At 33.7% G+C, this 24,547-nt stretch overlaps 1 protein-coding gene across 1 annotated transcript in view; it reads right to left on the bottom strand.

Moving 5' to 3' along the window:
* CENPC (centromere protein C) overlaps positions 1-24,547 on the bottom strand; it is a 41,579-nt gene that overhangs the window by 10,788 nt on the left and 6,244 nt on the right. Inside the window, exons 5-15 of the mRNA XM_069457541.1 lie at positions 22,754-22,874; positions 21,346-21,631; positions 20,314-20,520; positions 16,438-17,051; positions 13,711-13,881; positions 11,997-12,291; positions 10,159-10,305; positions 8,568-8,650; positions 3,677-3,736; positions 1,132-1,236; positions 283-412 (exon numbers count right to left, since the gene is read on the bottom strand). Coding sequence (XP_069313642.1) covers positions 283-412; positions 1,132-1,236; positions 3,677-3,736; positions 8,568-8,650; positions 10,159-10,305; positions 11,997-12,291; positions 13,711-13,881; positions 16,438-17,051; positions 20,314-20,520; positions 21,346-21,631; positions 22,754-22,874 — 2,219 coding nt within the window. The remainder of the gene's footprint in view (positions 1-282; positions 413-1,131; positions 1,237-3,676; positions 3,737-8,567; positions 8,651-10,158; positions 10,306-11,996; positions 12,292-13,710; positions 13,882-16,437; positions 17,052-20,313; positions 20,521-21,345; positions 21,632-22,753; positions 22,875-24,547) is intronic.

The raw sequence follows: 24,547 nt of genomic DNA, 5'->3' as shown, positions 1-24,547 counted from the left end.
CTTTAAAATGTCTTTTGTAACTATAGTTTGGGCATGAAAAAGGTAAGCTTCATTTGACAGAGCAATGTACTCATGAGGAAATGTTTTACACTATTAATAAATTTTTAATGAATAAAATTATCTTCCAAAATTTGAAAAAAGTTGACATTAATAAATGAATTTTACCTATAGTATCATGTCTGAAGTTTTTAGAAGTAAATTTCAAATTTTGCAAAGAGCTTCTTCTCAAAGCACTCTTATTTAAAATAAAATCTAAAAGTTACTTTCAAAAATAAATTCATACTTCTTTCATCGTTATCAAGACAGATCCTTTTCTGCTTAGCTATTTTGTTGACTTTTTCCACGTTTCCTTTTGCCTTCCTTTTAGGCGACATTGTGTCTGGGGATAGTACTCCACTAATCAGAAATCCTCCTGAAATATAATAACAAGAAATGCAAAATATCATACACAATAACAAGTAAATCTTAAAGCAAAACTCTTTAAATTAATATAGCACATTGGCTTTCAAAATACCAAAGAATATATTATAGCTAACAGTTCAAATAACACAAATACCAACCAATTTCACTTATGTCTCTACCACACTAAATCTAGAAACACTGATGAAACAGGATTGGATGATCTGTTGCTTACTTGAAATCAGTCATCAGTAAATGTTAAAACAAAAACAACAAAAAAGGCTAGCAATGAACTATTTATTGAAATTCACAAATGTAAGTTTAGTCCTTTGACATACTTGATTTCCATCAAAGAAAGGAAATAACTTTAAGATAACACTATTCTTTGTTGCTTAGTGTAAACCATTTTGTAGAAAAATACGAGAAAATGGTTGATAAGCATAATAATGGGAACTACTTTCCCAATCTAATGCTTTATGAAATTAGAAACCTTCTCAGATAATACAGAATAACAACACTTATAAAGTCACACAGTCAAACAGCTACTAAAGAGAAAAAAAATACCAGCATCTCTAATCAGACAAACCTGGATTTGAATCCTATTCTTATCATATTTGGGGGGGGGGGTGATAATTCAATGACGTAATGTATGTAAATGTGTAACACAGTGCCTGGAACATACTATACATAAATTTGTTACAGACAGACATTATAGCATAAAGTAAGTTTTACCTGATGGCGTTCCCTGATAATCTATTCGCTCGCCTCGCCAGTATTCCAAAGGTTTCAAACGTATTCTCTTGGTCCTGCGAACATTTGGTGTGTTGGAGGGCAATACTGTAAAAAGATATCAGACAAAAATGTACATATGTAAATGTTCACTTGATAATACTTAGCAGTAGAAAGATTCATATTACCTTTTAGAACATAAATACTTTTTCTAGAACATGAATGTTTTCCTAGACAAGACTAAAAAAAAGATATATTTCTTCTAATAATTGAAGAAATGTCAATGAAAAAACTGGCTGCCAGACTGGCAAAGATTTAAAAATTTGATAATGCCCAGGGTTGACGATGTTAAAAGTACACTCATCTTATGTGAACTATGCAAAGTTCTGCAGGTCACTAAGTATGGAATGTCCAATTTCCTTAAGTACTAAGGTTGACAGTTGATATCTTTGACATTTCACTTTGACACCTCTTTTTTTTTTTTATTGTGAAGGTACATCCTCATTCTTTCAAACACATATTTTTGGCTTGTGATTATCTTTCAAGTTTTTTGAGCAATTTTTACAAAACCATGAATAACTCAAAAATATGTGTTATTTTTGAATATGAGTTCCATTGTGGAACCAATGCACCACAGACAGCTTGATACATCAACAAGAGTTTGGGAAGGATGTGGCTAATGAACACATAGTATGTCGACGGTTTAAGAAGTTCCATTCTGGTAATTTTAATCTTGAAAGTAAGCCATGTGGGTGACCTAAGACCAAGATGGATAATGATGAGGTGAATGCTGTAGTGGAAGTGAATCCATCTCAACCTACGTGTGAATTAGCAGTAACGTTTGACATTACTATTCTAACATTGGACCATTTGAAACAAATCAGCAAGGTAAATAAGCTGGATAGATGGGTTCCGCATGAATGAAATGAGCATCAGAAGAGAAATCATCTTGAAGCTTGCCTTTCTTTGCTGTCGTGACATAAAGGCAAACCATTTCTACACCATATTGTTCACATGTGATGAAAAATGGATTCTTTTTTACAACTGAAAGTGTTCAGCACAATGGTTGGATAAAGATGAAGTGCCAAAACACAGTCCAAAACTGAATATTCATCAAAAAAAGCTAATGATGTGTTTTTGGTGGTCCAGTACTGGTATTATCCACTACAGTATCATGAAACCGGGTCAATCGATTACAGTGGATGTCTACTGCAACCAGTTGGAAGAAATGATGAGGATGCTTGTATTAAGCAGCCAAGATTGGTCAACAAAGATAGGCCAATCCTCTTGCAAGACCACATGTCTTAAAAAGCAACGCTGCCCAAACTACAGAGGCCGGACTTTGGATGATCATCCACTGTATTCACCAGATCTTGCATCAACTGACTACCACTTCTTCCAAGCTTTGGACCACTTCATGCAAGGAAAAATATTTAATTCTCAACAAGCTGTGGAAAACGCCTCTCACGATTTCTTTACCAGTCACTCTTTAGGCTTCTTTGCTGCTGGCATAAGCAAGCTACCGTTAAGATGGCAAAACTGTGTCAACAGTTTAGGCACATACTCTGCTTCTTATTTGAGATACAGTAAACTATTGATTTTAAATCAGACATTTCATATTTAATGGCCTAATATATACTTGACTGAATTTGTTGGCTATATTATCAAATTCTTGTATTCTTACCTATTTTTTGTTTGTAAGAGCTGTCCAGAAGCTGTGCAAAGGGCAACCAGAAGTTGTCTACTACTCTTAGGCACAATGCTTGATTTTCCTCTCTGTGAATACTAGAAGTCCTGCTCAGGGACATTTTATTTCCCTTTATCTACTCCTGACTCCACTCATCATTTCACTCCAGGACAAGCATTAAGTATTGAGAGGTACAGCAGTCTTTATTCATATGGGTCCACAAAATGCTAACTGACAAAATGTAAATTCTTGGATGAAACAATGAGAAAGCTTCATTCTTACTGGTTCTCTTTAGGTACAAGTGCAAGAGCAGTCACAGCCTCAAGTGTAGGGAAGAACACACATAGCCCCTCCGGCATCACACAAAGGTGGGAGCTCCCATGAATCGTGACTGGCAAATATCTCTTTGGGAAACATAGATTTTTAATCCTCATATGGGCCTCTCCACAGGTTCGACAGCTCCCAGCTTTGCTTAGTTACCATTCTAGCTACTGCTTTGTTTAGGAGTTAACTGGATATAAGTGGAAGGAGAAGCTATCAGGGATGCCATCTACTTAGCAGTTATATTTTCTTTAACAAAATTTTCCACCCTAGTTTCTTAGATTCAGTGGGATCATATTCCCCACTATGGGGCAAAAGGGTGACAGGGCTACAGGATTTATAAATGGACAAAAGACTAACTCAGTGACTTATGATGATTTGCTATGAAATTCATGAAAACTAAGTGCATAATTTTAATTTAGCCACTAATTCAAATAATAGTACGTCCTCCACTTAAAAAAATTAAGTTATATTTAGAAACAGAGATTTAATTATAGCATTATCCTCACTGGAAATGTTAAAAGAGAAAAATGATATTACCTAATTTGTGATGTATTTTGTTGTCTAGTATCACTTTAGATCTTTTTATTCTTGAATCACCTACAAAATGCAAAAGATAATATCATGAGAAATGGCAGCTAACTCCATGTTGACTTAAAGTATGTAACTTGGTCAACTCTATTACATGTATTTTAAACAAAATTTGACCTGACAATACATTTTAATACTCTTTTTGCTTTTCATTGCTGAGGAATAAAAACTAAGGAAAAGAGTTTTCAAGAAGGCTGACTATAGGCAGCTGGTGTTAGTCTCTTCTTTGGAGAACAATCATCAACTATCCATATTTCGAATACATCACTGGAGAAAAAACACTTGAAGGTAACAAAGAAGTGACGGGGAGACACCAAGGGTGAAGGTAGAAGCCAGATTTCCAGCATGGGGCCACTGACAGCAGAGATGCTGGCAGGGCAGATATGGTAAAAAGAGAACATTTGTACACTGTTGGTGAGAATGTAAATCAGTACAATCCCTATGAAAATAGCATGGAGATTTCTCAAAGCATTAAAAGTAGACCTGCTATTCAATCCAGCAATTCCACTACTGGGTATCTACCCAAAGGAAAAGAGGTCATTATATCAAAAAGTCACATGCACTTATATGTTTACCCCAATACGATTCACAGTTGCAAAGATATGGAATCAACCTAAGTGCCCATCAACCTAGATAAGACAAATAAAATGTGATATAAATATATATATATATATATCTCACTCATGTATTTATACCATGGACTACTGCTCAGCCACTCAAAGAAAAGAATGAAATAATGTGTTTTGCAGTAACTTGGATGAAACTGGAAGCCATTATCCTGTGTGAAGTATCTCAGGAACATAAAAACAAATACACCATGTTTTTACTTATAAGTGGGAGCTAAATGCTAGATATACGTGGTCATACAAAGTGTTATAATGGACACTAGACTAGAGATTCAGAGGGGAGGGAGGGGGTGAAGGATGAAAATTCACCTATTGGGTACAGTGTACAATATTTGGGTGTCAGGCACACTAAAAGCCCTGATTTAACCACTATATAATTCATCCATGTAACAAAAAAACCACCTGTACTCCCCTAAATCTAATGAAATTTTAAAAAATTAGAAACCTATAAAATGGAAGTGTAAAATTAGGCAAATCATATGAGCCAGGTGGAGAATAAATATTATCGATAAGCAGGAAAAAAAAAAGAAAAAAAAAAGGAAAAATAGTGTGCTATTTCCATAGACTTTGTTACTATTGATTATATCTGAAGAGCATAACAGTTGCAGAGTGCTGGTGCCTCACATCTATAATCTCAGCACTTTGGGAGGCTTAGGTAGAGAAATGCTAGTGGTCAGGAGTTTGAGACCAGCCTAGGCAACATAGCAAGATGCCACGTCTACAAAAAAATTAATAAATTAGCCAGGCATGGTGGGCATCTGTGTTACAAACTTGTAGTCCCAGCTACTCAGGAGGCTGAGGTGGGAGGATCGCTTGGGCCCAGGAGTTCAAGGTTGCAGTGAACTGTGATCATGCTACTGCACTCCAGCCTGGATGACAGAGCAAGACTCTGTCTCTAAAATAAATAAACAAACAAATGCGGTCCATGATTCATGACTGGATCCTGAGCCAGAGGGGAAAAAGGAACTACTGGTGAAATTTGAATGGAGTCTCTAAATGAATAGCAGTGTTGTATTAATGTTGTTTTCCTTATTTGGATGGCAGGGGGTGATTATGTTCTTGTCTTGCTGAAATACATAATAGGGTATTTTAAGGGAAATAATACATCATGTCTACAACTCCCTCTCAAATAGTTCAGAAAAAGATGAATGACAATAAATGTGTAAATATTTATGTAGAGGAGGCAGGGAGGGAGACGGAACAATGTTGTAAAATGTGGACAACTGTGAAATCTGAATGAAGAGGATGTGCAATTTCTATATAAATGTGAAATTATTTCAAAATAAATTATTTTTTTAAAGCAGCTAATACAGAGATATCTCCTGAATTTCAAAGATTAAAGAACCCTAATCAGCATAGGAATGGGAGAAAACAGGTTATCCACAAAGAAAAAAAGAAATAAGCTGCCTTCAAATTTCTATTCATAAGCATTAGCTCTCCTGATGCAAAAGAGCAGTAGCCAGATAGTTTCAAAGAAAAAAGATCATGACTCAAGATTATTCTTCCTGACTGGTGGTTCATTGTGTTTAAAAAAAAAATCTTGAGTCCTTGCTAGTGTATGTGAGAATGTAGAATGTCTACCAACTTTACAAAGAAGTAACAAGCATATCTGTTGACAATAAGTATAAATGTGTTAAACACATTTTTTAAAGGGAAAAATGCTGACACAAGTCAAAAATAATTCAATTATGTGCTGTTTTCTAAGCCACTTTTAGTTCTCTAAGAACAGTTAAATAAAAGGATGAACAAAGATAAAAGAAACAACAACCAACCAAAAGAAAGTAGAGGTCACATTATTAATATTAGACAAAACAGAATGCAAAGTAAAAAGCATTTAACAGGATCAAGAATATAAATTTGACAAAAGCAGGTACATTCCATATGAAGGCTTACAAGTTCAGTAACAGCACTGAAATGTACATAACAAAGACTGCAGGAAATACAAGGAGAAACTGACAGACCGTTGTGGTAGGAACACTTTACTCCAACTCTAGCAGTCCTTGATAGATCTCAAACCAAAACTAAGGATACAAATGATCAGAATAATATCAAACTTAACATGTCCAAATCTAATATCTGGTTCTTTCCCCCCAAATCCACTCTTTCCTAATAGTTCCCAAATAAGGTGATACTCGGGCCAAAAATCTTGATGTTATCCCTGACACCTTTCTTTATCTTAAACCCCATATCCCATCCATCAGGAAAGGCTGTTGACTCTGCCTTCAAAACTACTTAAAAATCTTACTACTGCTCTCCTCTTTCTATTGCTACCACCATAGTCCAAGCCACCATCTCTCACCAGAATTATTTTAATACCTCACCAACTAGTCTTCCTGCTTCCAGCCTTCCCCTGTCCCTTCAACTCCACCAATCTACTCCTTACACATCAGCCACAGTGATTCTGTCAGGTCATGTCTCTCCTTTGCTCAAAACCCTCCAATGGCTTCCCATCTCTCCTAGTAAAAGCCAAAAGTCCATACAATAGCCTTTAACATCCTATGTGATCTTTCATTCTGTTAACTCTGTGACATCATCTCCTAATTCCTTCTCTTCCTCTGCTCTATCCCCCTGGCCTCTTTGATGTTCCTTAATCAAGACAGACCCCCAGATCAGAAGCTTTGCCTTGATCTTCCCTCTGCCCGGGACACTATTTATTCAGACAGCTGCATGGTTGGCTATCTCACCTCTTCCACATCTTTGCTCAAATGATTACTTCCTCAGTAAGTCTTCTCTACTCATCTACCTAAAAAGGTAGCTTCCATTTCCCACCCTAAAACTCCTGCTTTTTCTTCCCTTAACATCCAACAAATCACAAATTTTTGCTCTCCTTTTATATTGTCTACCGTCTGTTCCTCCAGAAAGTAAGCTCCAGGAGGGTAGGAATTTTTGCCAGTTTTGTTCATTGCCAAATCCCTAAGCCCCTAAAAGAATACACAGTAAGTATTCCATAATATTCTATAAATAATTAAAAATTACATAAATATTCAAAGTATATTCAAAAAACATATCTACTTGTTATCAACAAAATAATGACTGGATATATATTTTTAAATCCATATCTGCACACAAAATATTCTCTTTTTCAAGCACCCATGGAAAAATTATAAAAACTAAACATACACTAGAACACAAAGAAAATCTTAATAAATTCAAACAATAAATAATACTGGCCAATTTCTCCAGGAATGGTGAAATGAGACATTAACAAACAAGAACAAAAAAACCAAAACACAACTTCTTAGAATAACAGCAACAATTGGGTATTTAACATACACCAGATATTAAACTAAGCAAGGAACATATAATCATCCTTATATCAACTTATGGAATTTGAATTGACATTACCATCTTACAGACAGGAAAACTGAAGTTAAAAACACTGAAATTTCTTACTCAAGATAACATAACTAGTAAGTAATAGAGCTGGATTCAATTCCAGGTCCCTAAATCTGGAGACCAAGCTCTTGACTAATGTACTCTTTTTTTAAGTAACTGCTGGATCAAAGAAAAATCACTATCATTTAGAGTATACTACAATGACACGACACAGCAAAACCTATAAAATGAAGCTAAAACTATACTCAGGAAAAACCATTACTTTTTCTTTATCAAATAAAAAGGAGAAAAATATACAAAGTATTCCAGTTAAAAGAGAAAAATAAAATAAATCTAAAGATGGGGAAAAAAGAATTTAAAAGGACAAAGAATTAGTGAATTAGGAAATAAAAAACAGTATAACAGATTATATCCAAGCTCACACTTTATAGTATTATAAAATTCTCTATTAAGAGGCATTTTAAAAGCTTTAGTATAGAAAGTTTCAAACATATTGAAAATAGTATAATGAATCCAATACACCCATTGCTCCACGTCAATTGAAAATAGTATAATGAATCCAATACACCCATTGCTCCACGTCAGTAATCACCAACCTTAGCCAGGCTAACCTTGCTTCATGTATATACCCTTATCAGCTTAACAATTTTAAATACTGGAGTAGATACTTAAGTACCAACATTTCATTGTGACCTGCTTAAAAAGACAAACTGTCATTCATTATCTCTCTCTCACCTCAGTACAGGGTCTTACAAATCTCTAACTATCTAGCATGGGTACACTGCCATCAGTGATAATTTAAATAAAACATAATACACCTTATTCCATATACATAACATCATAAAAATCAAGGCAGTTGAAAATAAACAGTAACTTACCTGAATTTTTCTGAACCTTCTCATCATTCACATCAAAATTATTTTTTCCAGACATTAAATAATTCTTGATCCTGGAAGGTCCACTTAAGAGGGAAAAAATAAACCACAAAATTTATGCTTTTGTAATACACACATCTAATGTATCTACCTTAATGATCATTTTTCTCCTAAAACTGCCAGGTGTTTCTTTCTTATAAAACCAATAATGATGTTACAGATCCCCCAAAATATACAGTTATACCTCAGTATCTGTAGGGAATTGGTTCTAGGATCCCCCACGAATACCAAAATTCGAGGACATTCAAAAGTCCCTTATATACAATGATGCAGTATTTGCAAATAGCCTTCACGCATCCTCCAGTATACTTTAAATAACCTCTAGATTACTTATAATACCTAAAACAATGTAAATTCTATGTAAATAGTTCTTATACTGGTTTTTTTATTTATTGCTGTATTGTTACTTTTTATTGTTTTTTTGGATTTTTTCTGAATATTTTGATCCATGGTTGGTTGAATCAGCAGAACCCGCCAAGGTGGAACCTGCAGATAGGGAGGGTTGACTGTACTTACTACATAAAAAAAAGGCTACAATTTAATCTAATAACTAATAGCCAAACATGCTAAATACTACATTTTTTATAATATTTTAAACTAACTCATGGATCAGTTATGAATTTAGTCAACTCAAATGATAACATTCTTTGATAAAAATCAAATTATAAGAAAGAAATTAGAAATAAATCAGTGTATCTTAATCTTTTAAAAAACTATAGTCAAAAACAAATGGAACTTAAAATGGAGTACAGAAATAGAGATAATTCACGTTATCCCACTCCTAGATTCCTTTCCTCCTATTATACTCAGGATAGGCCTACTTACAATCCCACACATAGAAAAGGGAGCTTAGCTATCCCTTAAAAGTCTGAGAATTTCCTATAATTTACCATTTATTTTTTAAAAGGTTATATAACTTCAGATATAAGAGTAGATTAATTAAATTTGCTCACTAAGTGTAGTTACCCACAAATTCTTTAATACTTCTCCTTTAAAAAGGTAGAGCCTAATTCCATCTCTCCCTGAATGCAGTCTGGACTCAATAATTTGTTTCCAATGAACAGAATTAAAGTAGAAGTGACAGTGTACAACGTCAAAGACTAAACCATTAAAAGGCACTGGGATTTCCATCATAGTCACAATTTCTCTTCCATCACTTGCTTTGTGGGAAGCCAGGCACCATATTGAATAGCCAAGAGGGCCAGATGGCAAGATACTAAGGTCTACTGACAACAGCCAGCAAGGAACTAGGACCTCCAGCCAACAGTCATGTGAGTGAGACATCTTATATATGGAGCCTCCAGTTCCAGTCAAGCCTTTAAAGGACTACAAACCAGAAAGACATCTTGGCTGCAACCTCCTGAGAATCTATGAGCCCAAACTAGCTCTCCCAGATTTCCAGCCCACAGAAACTGTGAAATAAACATTTGCAAGCCAATAACAAAATTAAAATTAAGTTTTGGAGTAATCTGTTATACACAACAGGTCACTAATATAGAGGGTAAATCCTATTATCCTTAGAAAACATGCATACCTTTCCTCCAAAACTGAAGTTTCAGGTTCTCCAGAATCCAAGTGAGAATCTGTTGGTGTCTTGCATGTATAGCTACTGATCTTAGACTTTAGATGAATACTGTGTGCAATCTTTATATCACCTTGATCCTTTGAATTTCCTGTAGATCTATGAAAATAAAAAATATAACTGTTCACATTTCTTTAAAAAATATTTCTTCCAGAAACAATACACAGGTGGAGACAATATAATATTGGCTATTTAACAAATATCAAATTGCCCTGTTTAGATTCTAAGACTTAACAACTAGCTCAGGAAGGAAAATTGGTTCTCGGCCCTATTGAGAATTCCAATTTGAAAAATTCTAATGAGAGAAATGGTGCAGACACGATCTAACTAAGATGGAAGTGATGACGGAAGAACACTGGGAGACCTTAGCAACAAGCATCTTATGACATACACTACAGAGTTAATCTACCATGGCTTACTGGAGAATCGATAAACGCTAAAATTGTTTTCTTTGATACCCCCAGTCAGCCTACTAAGGGACAATATAGTCCTCAGAGGGACCAAGCTCATCTCTTCAGTAGCTACCAGCTAATTAGTTGACCCCAAACTTATGCAAACAAGATACACTATTCCCAGTGACTATTTATTTCTGTAGGGTCTACTATCCTCCTGGATCCTCCCATTAGAGTCAAAAGAAATAAAATGAATTGTAAGAGACCATTATGAGCAGCTTAATGCCAACAATCAGATAATCTAGATGAAATGGACAAATTCCTAGAAACACAAATTACCAAAACTGATTCAAGAATAAACAATCTCAAAAGACCTATGAAATCAAATAAAATTAAAAATTAAAAAAACTATCCAAAAAGAAAAGCTCAGGAGCAAATGGCTTCACCACTGAATTCTACCAAGCATTCAAAGAAAAATTAGTAAAAATTCTTCACCAACTCTTTCAAAAAATAGAATACTTCCTAACTCATTTTATGAAGCCAGTATTATTACCTTTATACTAAAACTAGACAAAGACATCATAAGAAAAGCAAACTAAAGACCAGAACACTTCAACAAATTACTAGCAAACCAAATCCAGTAACATGTAAAAAAAAAAAAAAAAAAAAAAAAAAAAAGAGAGAGCAAATATGAGAATATCTGAAAAAATTAAACAGAATGCACATGGGATTTCTTTATGACAATGACAGACCCCAATATATTTTAGGGCATCCTATCATTTATTTCAGTACCTCCCTAGCACCTTGCTGTTCCTAACACACAGGACATATTATTTATTGAATGCATGCTATAGCAAAAAGCAAGAATGCATAAAAACAATAGGTTGCTAGGACTACTGAGAATTCATTCAAAGCACCTAGCAAATACTTGGCACACAGTAAACATTCAAAAAAATGTTAACTATTATTATTTAAGAAGAATAATATTGAGATATATTTCTAATTATTGAAATCACATTAATCTCACTTAAAAGGAAAACAATTTGAACTATACACTTAAAAATGATTAAGATGGTAAATTTTATGTTATGTGTTTACCAAAATTTTTTTAAAGAAGAATCAACTCTTGGGCAAGAATAATATTTTATTAAATTTAACAGTTACAACCCCATGTGCTGTACATTACTCCCCACTTTAATATGCGAAAAAATTCAGGGTACTACTTTGTCTGGGTGTTACCCAGCTAATGGTAGAGCCTGGATTTAATACCAAACAGGTCTGTCACAACTGCAGAGCCCTTTATGTTAATACTGCTTCTTTGTCAATGATTAAATATCAGAAAAGCTATCAAATGCTGAAAAACAAAAATAACTATATTGTACACATTACAGACATTACCCAGAATGATTATCAAGATTTTTCTTCTTAGCCAGGTCTGCCTCGTCACTTTCCAATGGCTCAATCTGGGAACAACTGGAAATTTCATCATGGTCAATAATACCTTCAGAACCCTTAGCATTTAAAAACTTCTGTACTCTTGAGCTGCCTTGAGTTGCTGTCTCCTGCCTTTTAAATGGAATAATTTTTTTCTCAGTATTCCTAGATGACCGATTTTTCTTCTCAGTAGGTTTCCGCCTACTGTTGTGGTGCACTGATAATTCATTTCTTATTGGAGAATTGCTATGAACAGGACCTGAAGGATTCAATGATAACCTAAAGTTAGTACAATGTTTATCCAGATGATCTGGATCACTGAAATACCCACATCATTTATATTTACATACAAAACACATACACACACACCAATCTCATGGACTAAATTTGTTTCCAAATTAAATTCCTTAAACAATGCAGCTGTTCAATTTATAGATACATGCACCAGACCTTTTAAATTTGTCACAAGCTTCTAAAACCACTCTTGGGCTCTGCCCACCACTCTTCTGGCAATCCTTAAGATCCTGGTATTCCCCAAGGTTCCAACTTTAGCTTTTTACTCTATATACTTTTTCTGAGGGACCTATCTACCCACAGCTGTTATTATAATCTATATGCTGACACCTATAATATCCACCTACCACTTTCCCCTAAATCTGTCTCTTATGCTTTATTCCTTATCCTAATGAAAAACATAGCTATTTATCCAGATACCTAAATCATAAATCTGAGTCATCCAAGACTCCTGCTCCTACCCACAATCAATCCCTAAATCCTATCAGTTCTCCTTTTTTAATGCTTCTCAAATCTACTTTTTTCAAGCTCTCCCACCTGTCATTAACAGAGGCCCTCATCATTTATCTGGATTGAAGAACAAGGCTAGAGAAGGGGAGATTAGTTAAGAGGCTCCCTTCTCTGGCCTTGTTCTTCAATTCATTTTTCATGCTGCTACAAGAATCATCTTTGAAAAACAAAAATTAAATCATTACAACCCTACTTAAAATGTTTTGGTGATTATTTATGCCTTCAGGATTGAGTCCAAATACTTTTAACATCTACTTATTTATACATCTAGAGTTTGCTTATTTCATTAATCACAACTCTCAACAGCACCCTCCAAACCAACCAAAAAAGGCCAGCAGTACTGAACTATTTGCAGTTTCTCTAAAGCATTTGTACCCAAGAGGCAATCTCTAGGCCAGCAAGATCAGCATCACCTGGGAATTATGTGTATGGCTCCCACCCTTTATTCATGTATGTCCACTAAAAGATTGTATCAGCCTCTCATTCTACCTACTTCATAAATAGCATTCCACTCTATGCTCCTAACTGCTCCAACCCTGCCATCTATCTCCCATCTCTTACCCTTTATCTGCTTTATTTTTCCTTATCATCTATCACTAATTGTCTTTCCCCACTAGAATGCAAGCTTCAGAAGAGTAAGGACTTTCAATTTTTGACTTTGTTTTTCCACAGCTGTAGTCCTCTTCCTAGAATACTGTATATATTAAAGAGCCAAGGAATTTCTTTATAATTGATTTAATATTTATTTTGATGACCCAATTTAACTTGGTTCTCATGAGATTCTCTCTGGATAATGAAATATAAATCAAACATAAAGTCCCTTGCAGAGTGATTTTTTTTGGGAGAATGAACACAATTTAATAAAATTACTTACTCTGTTCTGGTTTTACCACCCACCAATCGGATGGACGCCTGGAAATTCTTCGATTTCTTGTGACAGTTAAAGTTACTTCTTCGGGTACAACTTTGCTGGTCTTGGACTCATCGGCAAAACGCTTCTTTTTAGAGTTTTCCTTAACTTTTCTGGTACTACTTTTCTTACTTTCTAAGATAATGAAAACCATAAAAACAATTCACAGTTTACTGAACCAGAGTTTTTAGGAAAACACAAGATTTTAAAAAAAAAAACTTCTCAATTATAGGAACTTCTTAAATTTATCCTGTGGCCTTCTTTTCATCTCTATTTTTTTAAAAGTCACATTTTCTCAATAATATCTCTAACTCTCTTTCCAATTATACATGCTGCTGAAGCGAGCAGTAACTTTCTGTCAATTAAATGCTTTCACACTACTTGATAACTCTCATACACCTCAGCCAAAAAAATAAGTATGATTTAAAATGATCTAAAAAGAAAAAAAATGGTTCATTCCTACTACTTACCAATGTTCAAAGTAAAAAAAGGTAATTACTGCTTTTCTGTTTTAATCAATGACTTTTTCAACCTAATTTCTAGAAGACAAGATTAAAAATGTGATTAAGTTATAAACTTTGAAATGGAAAGATTATACTGAATTGTTCAGTTTGACCCAATCTAGCTACAAGTGTCCTTTAACGCTATGGTTAGAGAGAGAGGAGACGATGGAAGAAGAGGCAAGAGAAATTAAAAACGTGAAAAGGCTAGGATTGCTGGTTTTCAAGACAGAGGAGGAGGGCCAGGAGTCAAGGAATACAGGTAGCTTCAAGACACTGGAAAAGGCAAAGAAACAGATTCTCTCCTAGAGCCACCAGAAAGAAATAAAGCCCCACCAACACCTTGATTTCAGCCCAGTGAGACTTCTGACCAACAGAACTGTAAGATAATAAATGTGTGTTGTTTGAATACACTAAGTGTGTGGTGATTTGTTATGACAGCAATAGAAAATTAATACAACTGGCATGGTATTATATTTAAGGAGATTATTTCACTAACCAATCTAGGTAAAGAATCTATATAAAAATTTGTGTGTAGAATACAGCAGTTATCTCAGTTAATGTTTAATATTTATAATTATAAAGAACATCCTTCAAGTATACTTCTTTCATATAATGTCTTTTCCTAAGAAATTATGGATAAATCAGAATTTTGTACCTTCAAATTTTGTGACTTCTCATTCTGCTAAAGACAAGTAGGAAAAAACTTTTTTATAACTATCACCTTCAGTTTAGTCAGATTCTTTATGTTGTGCTTTTCTTAAATGGCCAAGAAATAATTAGGAATTGAAGGAAGCAAAAAAATAAAGAACAAATTGAATAAAAAGAATATGGGACAAGGTAAACATTTACAAAAGAGGTCCTCAAAATAAAAAAGGTGGTTTCTTTATTTTAAGCACAATTTTTCAAATACCCACACAAACAAAACCAATCTCTGTCAACTATTATTACAAGCATTTTAAAGTCTATATTAAAATAACCGAGTAATTCAGTGATTATTAAAGTGAATTTTTTAAAATAAAAACTAGCTTAAATATGTTGCTTTAATATGCTCTTTCTCTGTATATATTAGCAATATAGTATAGTCATCTAGAACCTCCACACACATACACAATTTTGTCAAGAGTTTTCTCATAAGCTAATAGTTTTTCCTTGTGAGCATCAAACACATTTTTACTTATTTCAAAATTTCTTGGTAGAGATGAAAAGAATATGGGCTCTAAAGCAAGACAGATCCTGGACCAGTTTTGTTTTTTTAATCTTCCTGAGTGTTATCTCCTATCATATAAAACTGTCAAGAAAAATTAAATTATATTACATATATAAAGTGCCTAATATTTGATAAGTGTTTTCTATCCCATGAACTATTCTAAAGATAATTCTTTCTGTAAGAATAACTACATTTTCTGTTACCTAAAAAGTGATACATAAATTGTCCTTTTCTTCATGACTCAGTGTCATCATCACAACCCCCAACCACTGTACAATGATGATGTTAGCGGCCACACTCAGGTTTGCCTGAGACAATCCCAGTTTATGCTTACTGTCCTGACACTCTCATTCTCAAAAGGGTCCTGATTTGGATGATAAATTATAATATATGGCCATCCAAGATACAAAGACATACTAAGGTATTGGTTAGATAATTGTTCTCTGTGCTTCTATTTTCATCCTATGAATGTATGTATATTTATCTGTTGGTTTACAGATCCCACCAAAATGATCTTAACAGTGGAAATTGTGTTTTAAGTAATTTTTGCGATTTTAGTGCCTAATACCGTATCTAGCATTTAACAACTATTATTTAAGTGCATGATAAAAAAGAATGGGTTTTTATCTCTGTAAGAAATAACCCCATACTATCTGGGATTTTTTAAAATAATTTATACTTTAATAACCCTAAAGAATTCATGAGTCTGTCTTATTTATGTTCTGATAACTAACTTGTTCACAAGCCTTTCCCTTTCACATCTCCCTCCTACATATGCTGCCATTTTAGAAGCTAAAAAAAAAACCGAGTGAGTTAGAATTGAATTATACATAAAATAAAAAGTCTAGAAAAGAGCCTGTAGGCTTTTGAGGCTCCTTGTTGATTTAGGTTTACTTTGCCTACTTTCCAAAGCTAGGCAGGGATATTAAAAAACATAAAATAGTGGAATAATGTTCATAGTTATATTTAATATAAACTTACTCGCAGGTGGCATCTGGTTTTTGGAAATATGATCATTTCTCCTCTCTTCACACTCTTCCATATTTTTATCTGAATTTCTCTGTAACTTGTTTTGGGCAATATGTGACGTACTTAAATTTTCAACATTAGATTGTCCCATATCAAGATGTTCTTCAACTACATTGGCTTTAAAGTTTCTTGTCTGTTTTTGTTTTATAGCCTTTTTGCTGCCAGATGATTTTTCTGCATTCTGAGAATATACTGCACATTCTGTAGATCTGTTGTTATTTTCCATTTCATCTGTCAAAGGACAACTTGTACCCAGTTTTTGTTGACCAGAGGGCTGAAAATTCTCTGTTGGGTGAGCTTTATGGGAACCTCTGTCACTTGTCAAAGTCTTAGGTGAGACATTGTGATGTTTTTCTCTTGACTCTTTACCCTTAAGGAGTGCAGCGTTCTCAGCAGGCGATACTGTGCGTTGTTTCACAGGCCCAGTTTTTCTTGGTATTGTAATCCAAGATCGATCGGCAAAACTTCTATCTGATTCATCAATTACAAATTCATCTTCTATCAATGCCTTATCATTTGGAGGAGGCAAATGAGGTGCAGCAGTTGCTAAATGCCTAACAATGGGACTGAAACAGGATGTTACTTTAACAGCTCAAAAAAATGAAGCTTTTATCTTTGTTTCGTGAAGAAAATAAAATTATCTATCTAGGAAATAAAATCTATACATCTTTTAAATAGCAGTTTACAAGTCTCCTCAATTTTCCCTTAATCTTATAAGTCTTTCCCTCCTTTTACATCTTTTAAATAGCAGTTTACAAGTCTCCTCAATTTTCCCTTAATCTTATAAGTCTTTCCCTCCTTTTACATTTCTATAATACCTGATCATTCTGATTTATAATATTAATGTGATCACAAAAATTTAGAGCTAGAAGAAAACCTAGACATCAACTAATTTGATCCCTCCACTCACCCATTTTATATACTAAAAAATCAAAACCCGGAGATATATGACTATAACCCAGATACACTGACTCACAGTTCAAAATGAAGGGCCCTATTACATATAATATTAAATTATATGTTTGTATAGGTGTCTTTGGGGTCTGAATTTCTTCACATCCAAAACAAGAGTAGACAAGAGTATTTCTAAGAAACCTCCAAGTCTAATATTCTAAGGCAACATTATTAAATTATAAGAGATGAGGGATGATTTCTTCCAATAGTTTTTTTTGTATACCATAGGACTTCATACATAGCAACACCAAATACACAGATGTTGAATGCAAGGACTGTAAAAATGATTCATATCACTAAACTATATTATATAAAAATTCATTCCAAGTTTAAATATTTTATATACATTTTCATATATATTTTAAGATTACAGTCATAGTATTGAAATAACTGATGTATATCTAGAAAGGTAGCATAAGCACAAAAGAAATCTAGTGCCATGGAAACAGAAAAAAATAAAAGACAACTCTTACTACAAAATACACAATGCTACAAAATCCGTTATAATTAGGTCAAATAATGCTTCCCAACTCTTTCTCCACACTCCTGGCCCAAAATTTATTTACTAAGAGAAAGTCTAGGTCATGAATGTTATCATCATTTCCCACATGTAGTAGTATAAAAACATAAAGAATAATTAGAAAATTTCAATCTTATGGGTTATAATTTAACATTAACACTAATTCCTAAATATTTAAGAGCATGTACATACTAAGTACAGACAAAGCAATCCATGCATTTAGCGAGGTGGTAAATAAATCACAAGCAGTACACTGGAATTAAATTAAACAGTACTTTTTCCAAGTGGTTGGGAAAGTTTTCTAAAGAAGGAAAGAATTATTCAAAGGATGGTAATCTGATGGACTGACTCACTTTGCATTTCCCTGCTTTTTATGATAACAGCCTCAAGCAAACCACATATTGCAGTGATATGCAAAATCAAAAACTTAAGGTAAACATCCAAAGTCCAAAGCTAACATATTCACTCCTATTTCTGCCTTTTTCACTTGGGTAAGGAGGCTTCACTATTTTTATCCATAATAGAAACAACGCTAGAATAGAAGAATTATTCTTATCTGTTTTTCTCTTTTTATTAGGATATACAAAAGGATTCTAAAAGAAAAATGCTTTCTCTGCTCCTCCAATCTCAAACTGCTGATAAATCTTATAAGGCAAAATAGTAAATATGCTAAGAAATATACTGTCTTCTAATAGGTAGTTTCACAAATTTAAACAACTAGAAAACTTCATAAAAACTAATAAATAAAAAAATAAAGAATAAAAAAATAGAGGACATGAATGAATGTTTAACAAAATATTATTTTTCAACATTTAAAGAAATAGCCAAACTGTTACAAATAAGTCTAATTTGCCTTATTGTATATTATTTGTAGTACCTATTAGTTCTCTCTATATAAAGTAACGCTAAGAATTTACAAGTGAAGCCTTCCCAAACTAGCCAACAAGAACTCTCCTAATCTGCTCCTCTTCTACTTCAACGGGTTATTCAAACCAAAGACATCCTTAGAAAACAATCTTAACACTATTAAATCTTAGAATAGAAAAGATGACTTCTAGCTAGGTTGAAAAATCAAGAAAGACTTTGTGGCATTCGAGCTGGATCTTAAAGGACTGGTAAGATTTGGTCATGTGGAAACAGAAGATAATCACAAGGAAGAACATAAACAAAAGCAATGATGCTAGAATAGTGAGTGGTGACAGCAATTAAATACAAAATTAACTTTACTCACTAGTTTACCAAAATCATTAAAAAAACACTTCATTACTTTTTTGGGAGTAATATAATTAGCCCATAAGTGTTAACACATTTGTTTCAGATGGTATGGACAACATCCATGCAGCAGGCAAAATATGTATATATTAAAAAAAAATGTATATATATATATATATATATATATAAAATATTGAGAAATCAACTATGGGAATAGGTACTGAACAAAAGGGGAAATTCATTCAACAAGTTTTTATAACAACTTCCTGATATGTTCACTAGCACTCTAATAGGTAACACATAAAATACAAAAGAAAACTCTAAACTCCTGGAAAGGAGGGCTTATGTTTTAATCTACTAAGAAAGACACACATAAATTAGTCTACAACACAAGGTAAGAAACTACTTAAAAAATAGTAAAGTGGAACTTGGAAAAATCTAGAAGCCTAGCATGTACCTTAAAAGAAAATGGAGATTGGCAGATCACAAGGCAAAATGGTATGACAAAGCAAACAACCACAAGTATACATGACCAAGTGCCTAGAAACAGCAGACTACAGAGAGAGAAGCCCTTAAATATCAGCTGACAAATCTGAAGTTTATTCTATAGACCAGTGCTTCTCAACCCTGACTGCCATTAATTCTAGGTAATTCTAATGTATAGTCAGGGCTGCAAATCATGATATGGACATTGTAGAACCAATGGAAGTTTTTAGGTAAGAAAGAACACATTAAGATTTATTTTAGGACTACCCTTTTATTGCCACAATCAGAAGAAATGGAAAAAAGATTTAAAACCTATGATAGTGACATACAGGCAACCTGATATAATTCTATTTCTAAATACTGCACTGTCTTCATTCTTTGATATCATACAAACTAGAAAGTGTTGATGAGCAGAAGCAATGAGAACTGAATAAATTCATTTTCTTTCACCTCTAATTTAATATCTACTACAGGATGGCTTCGACGGTGACTCACTGGTAAGAAACTACCTCTCCTTGTAGATCAGGCAAAGTTTCAATTAAAATTTGTGTCAATGAAAAGATTTATTTCTAAATTAAACAACATTAAAAATCCTTAGATATGGTTCATGGAATATAAAAGAAAAAATGTCTCAAAGGACATTTTTAATAACTCACCTGGATTCATTTTTTCTTTTTATGGTTTCTAAAAACAATGTTGAAAAACTCTTCTTAGATTGTGCTTGAATTTCATATTCTGAATCTTGTATTCTTTTCTGAGATAATCTTGGTGGTTTCTTTTCTTGTTGTTTTTCTGATATTTCATACTCTTCTGATTCTTTATTTTCTACTTCTACTTTCTTCAAAATATCTTCAAAGTTTAACCTAAAAGGTTAAAAGGAGGGCAAGCTGAATGATCCCAAAAGGTCTGTTGAGTTATGAGTCTTCCTGAACCCTTTTACAGAGACAATACAGACCACTTATAAAATTTTGCACTGAGCCTTTATTTAAAATTTGTAAATGCTGATGTGTAAATTCTAAATATACAAAGGTAAACTGCTCAGGAAAATTGTGTATTTGTCAATAGAAAAAATAAAAGAGAAAAGAATGGTTAAATTATACGCCAAGGAAATGTATAGCTGAGCACTGGTTTTCAGAGCTCTCTTCTAACACTGTGGCAGACCAAATTTTGAATAGCAAAGTTTTAGACTATACTTAACTCCTTGTCTCCTGGAATGACACAAGACCGTAGACAGAAATTATACTCACTACAAAGGTCTCCAATAGCAAAGAACCTTAACAATCTACTGTGCTTCCTGAAGGCCAAAGGTAAAGCCCCAAGAATAGGAACTGGGTTTACCACAATGCATTATCAATAATTATGTTTTGCTACCCTAGAAATAACTTGATACACACCTAACTTGCAATTATAAATGATATAGAGGTAAAACAAATTGTTTCTCTCAGGAAAAAGAAAACACATTTTCCATAGACTATTGAAAAGTTAACCTCCAAACTTCTCTGAAGTACTCTTTAAGGCCTTCCTCATTAATTAAAACTGAACATATACTAAATGTATTATTGTTTTTCTCATAACATGTTAATAATCCTTAGTCTTTACTACAAAACTACAGAAAAAGCCTGAATTACCCTTTTTTAATATAAAATGTAAAATTTTTTAAGTAGAATTAACATTATTTAAAAGATTACCTTTTTTTGGTTTTAAGAGAAATCTCTGTACTTGAAGACAGCGTATTTACTGAATTTTCCAAAGTGTAAGTCTCTCTCTTTTGGGCAATAGATGGAATAGCATTTTGCGATACAGATGTTTTTGCCTCCAAAGGAACAGAAGGCGAGCCAACAGATAAGTAAAATTCTGCATCATCTTCACTTTGATGATCGTTTAGTTTTCCACTTGACATTTTTTTAGAGTCAGGTGTATTTTTAGAACCAACATCAGTTGCCAGATTTTTCTGACAAACTTCATGGGCCTGAACTAAAAGAAAATTATATAAAGATATTTGTCAATTAAAAGAATACCATTAGAATCAAATGTGCCTTAGAAAATAAAGCGATAATTTAATTAGAAATAGTTTTCAGAAGACTTGCAGGTCATTTAGTTTAGAAATCAAAGATCTATAATTAAAATACATGAGCACTATAAGCTAAGGCAGCTAGATGATCACATATTTATACATATACATAGATAAAACAGACATATAATGACACATATGCATGTGTGTATATACATACTATATGCATGTATATGTGTATATCTCTCTATATATATTTAAAGAGGAAAAAAATATATATGTTCTTAACCCTCAACCTTCAAACATCAAAGAAAAAGAATGGCTGGGTAGTATTCATACTGATTCATAAACTTAAAAAAACTCAAAGTAAAAATTCAAACTATAACAACAAAGCAATTCTAATTCTGGAATGAGATGGCATTTCCCTGCTTCTTCCTCTAAATACAACTAAATTTTCTGGAGACTATCCATCAATCAAAACAATAGGACTCTGAAAGCTAGAAGAAAGAAGGCAGACTAGCTAGAAACCTCAAACTTATTAGCAATCATGGAAATGGACACTAAAATAACAATGAGATCACTTAATACCAATGTACTGGCAGAAAAGTAGAACACTAATCATCTATCAGGTAAAAGGTACTCTCCTGCATTGTTGGTAGAAAAGGAAATTGTAACAGCCTCTTCTGAAAACACACAGACACCGACACGTACCTACACACACTTATGTATTTTTTCATTTACGAGCACCAATGAAAGCATGGAAGGATTCAAAGGTTACCTCAGCAGAATCATGGGAGTAATGATTAAATTTTTCTTTTAAATGTTTGATTCTATTACCTCAAATGGAATAGTACTCTTCTAAAATGAAAAGAAATGTTACTGATCGAAGGAAATGAAATAAAAGAAGAGAGGAAAAGAACACTGACCATGGAACTGAGAGGGAATTAAAAACAAACTCATCCATTTCACACTTCTGCCTAGGCTGACCCTGAACTTGTCACTCAAACCAACACATGTGCTACCTCTGGCATTTCTAACTTTTTAAATATATCCAGGCAAATAACACCCATGGGGATGCCACCAACCTGATCTGCTGGCAGCTTCACTTGGTTCTACAGTGAATTGCAGAGAGGCTTCTTTCTTCCTTGAAGAAACTGGAATTGACTTTTGATGGGATTTCTGGCACCGAGCATAGTAGAAATACAACTTTATTAAATTACCAATTCTGATTAAACATTATTTTTTAAATGTAGAAAAAAAACCCAGGGATTTTAAAACAACAAATCAGGTGATAGCTGCATACTGAAGTAACTACTTTAGAAAACAATTTGACGTTACCTAGTAAAGTTGAGATTTCATATAACCTATCACAGAAACAATGCTGCTCTGAACAGCAAAAAACTACACTAATAGGAAACTAAATAAATTACAGTATATTTATATAATATTACATATACAACAGTGAAACAAATAAACTATAACATGAATAAATGATTATTTTAACCAAGGTAAAAAGTTGCTGAAGTACATATTAATATGTAAAGTTCAAAATATAATAGATACAAGGACATGCAAAACAATACAGTATTAGTATTTACAGATTCACTCTATGTAGAAAAAGAGTTAACACAGGAGGCCTGATTATTTAAAAGGCTAGCTTACAGGGACAGCCTTTGGTTGACATCTAGAGGGCGTGGCTTTTAGAACGTTCCCTCCATTACCAACTGATTAAGGTTGTGCCTGCTGTACAAGCCTGCCTAGACTGTATAAACAATGTGATTTATGGTGAACACCTGGCTTTCTTTCCTTCTGGAAGTGTAGAATTTTGGTGGGCAGAAAGTGCCTATAGAATGACCCCCAGTATAAATGGGACAAGTTTCAAAAGGCTTCCCTAGGAAGAAAGACTGTCCACATGTTACTGCATTTCATTGCTTGAAGCAATGAGTATACTCTATAGAGCCCCTCTGGAGAGGATAGGAAGCCTGCACATGAATTCCTCCAGACTGTGCCTGACATGTCTTTTCCCCCCTATTGCCCCCAGCTGTGTATCTTGATTGTATGGCTACAATTAATCTCAGTTATGAGTACAACTATATGCCAAGTCTCACGAGCCCTTCCAGTAAAGCAACAAACATGGATGGCAGTGGGACCTCTATCACAAGTGGTAGCAGAAGTGCTTACACAAATTGATATGCTAAGGAAAGAGAATGAAGAACATGAAATTCAAGACAGTGGTTACCTCTGTACAGAAAACAGAGGAAGAAGAATAGGATTGGAAAAGGGCACATCGATGCTTCAAAGGTATTCATATTCCTTACACTAAGTAATGGGTACATGAGTGTTCATTTATATTATTTTTAATACCTTACTTGAGCATTATATATTTTTTGTCAATTTGAACTCTTTCAAGCCATCAATTTCATTTCAAACATTCAATTTCTAGAGAAATTCAATTTGTAACATGTACACAAGGAGACATGAACAAAGATGTTCACGGCATCACTGTGATAAAGAATAGATGGGAACAACCTAAAAATCTACCAATAGAGGAATAAATAAAGAACAAAGCCACTGCACTGCTGTTGAGTGGATAACTATGGAATTCATTTCCAGAGAAAAAACAAAGGCAGGCTTTCAATTAATTTCTGCTCCCTCTTAAAACTTCAAAGACTTTTAAAAACATATAAACCCAGAAGGAGGAAGAGAAAGAAAAGGGAGTAGATGAGATATGTTAACAAACTTTCTGAAGTTGGAAAGATTAGTAGCAACTAATCAGACAGAGAGAATGGAAACATTCTAGCAGTGGAGAAAACTCAAAGGCAGACAGATTGTTTATGGAAAAACTCATGAAGATCAGTAACTAGAGACACAAGACACCT

This window comes from Eulemur rufifrons, chromosome 24 (assembly GCF_041146395.1).
Source record: "Eulemur rufifrons isolate Redbay chromosome 24, OSU_ERuf_1, whole genome shotgun sequence".
Classification (NCBI taxonomy): domain Eukaryota; kingdom Metazoa; phylum Chordata; class Mammalia; order Primates; family Lemuridae; genus Eulemur; species Eulemur rufifrons.
The sequence above is the reverse complement of the archived record's forward strand: the minus strand, read 5'-3'. Positions and strand labels throughout refer to the sequence as shown.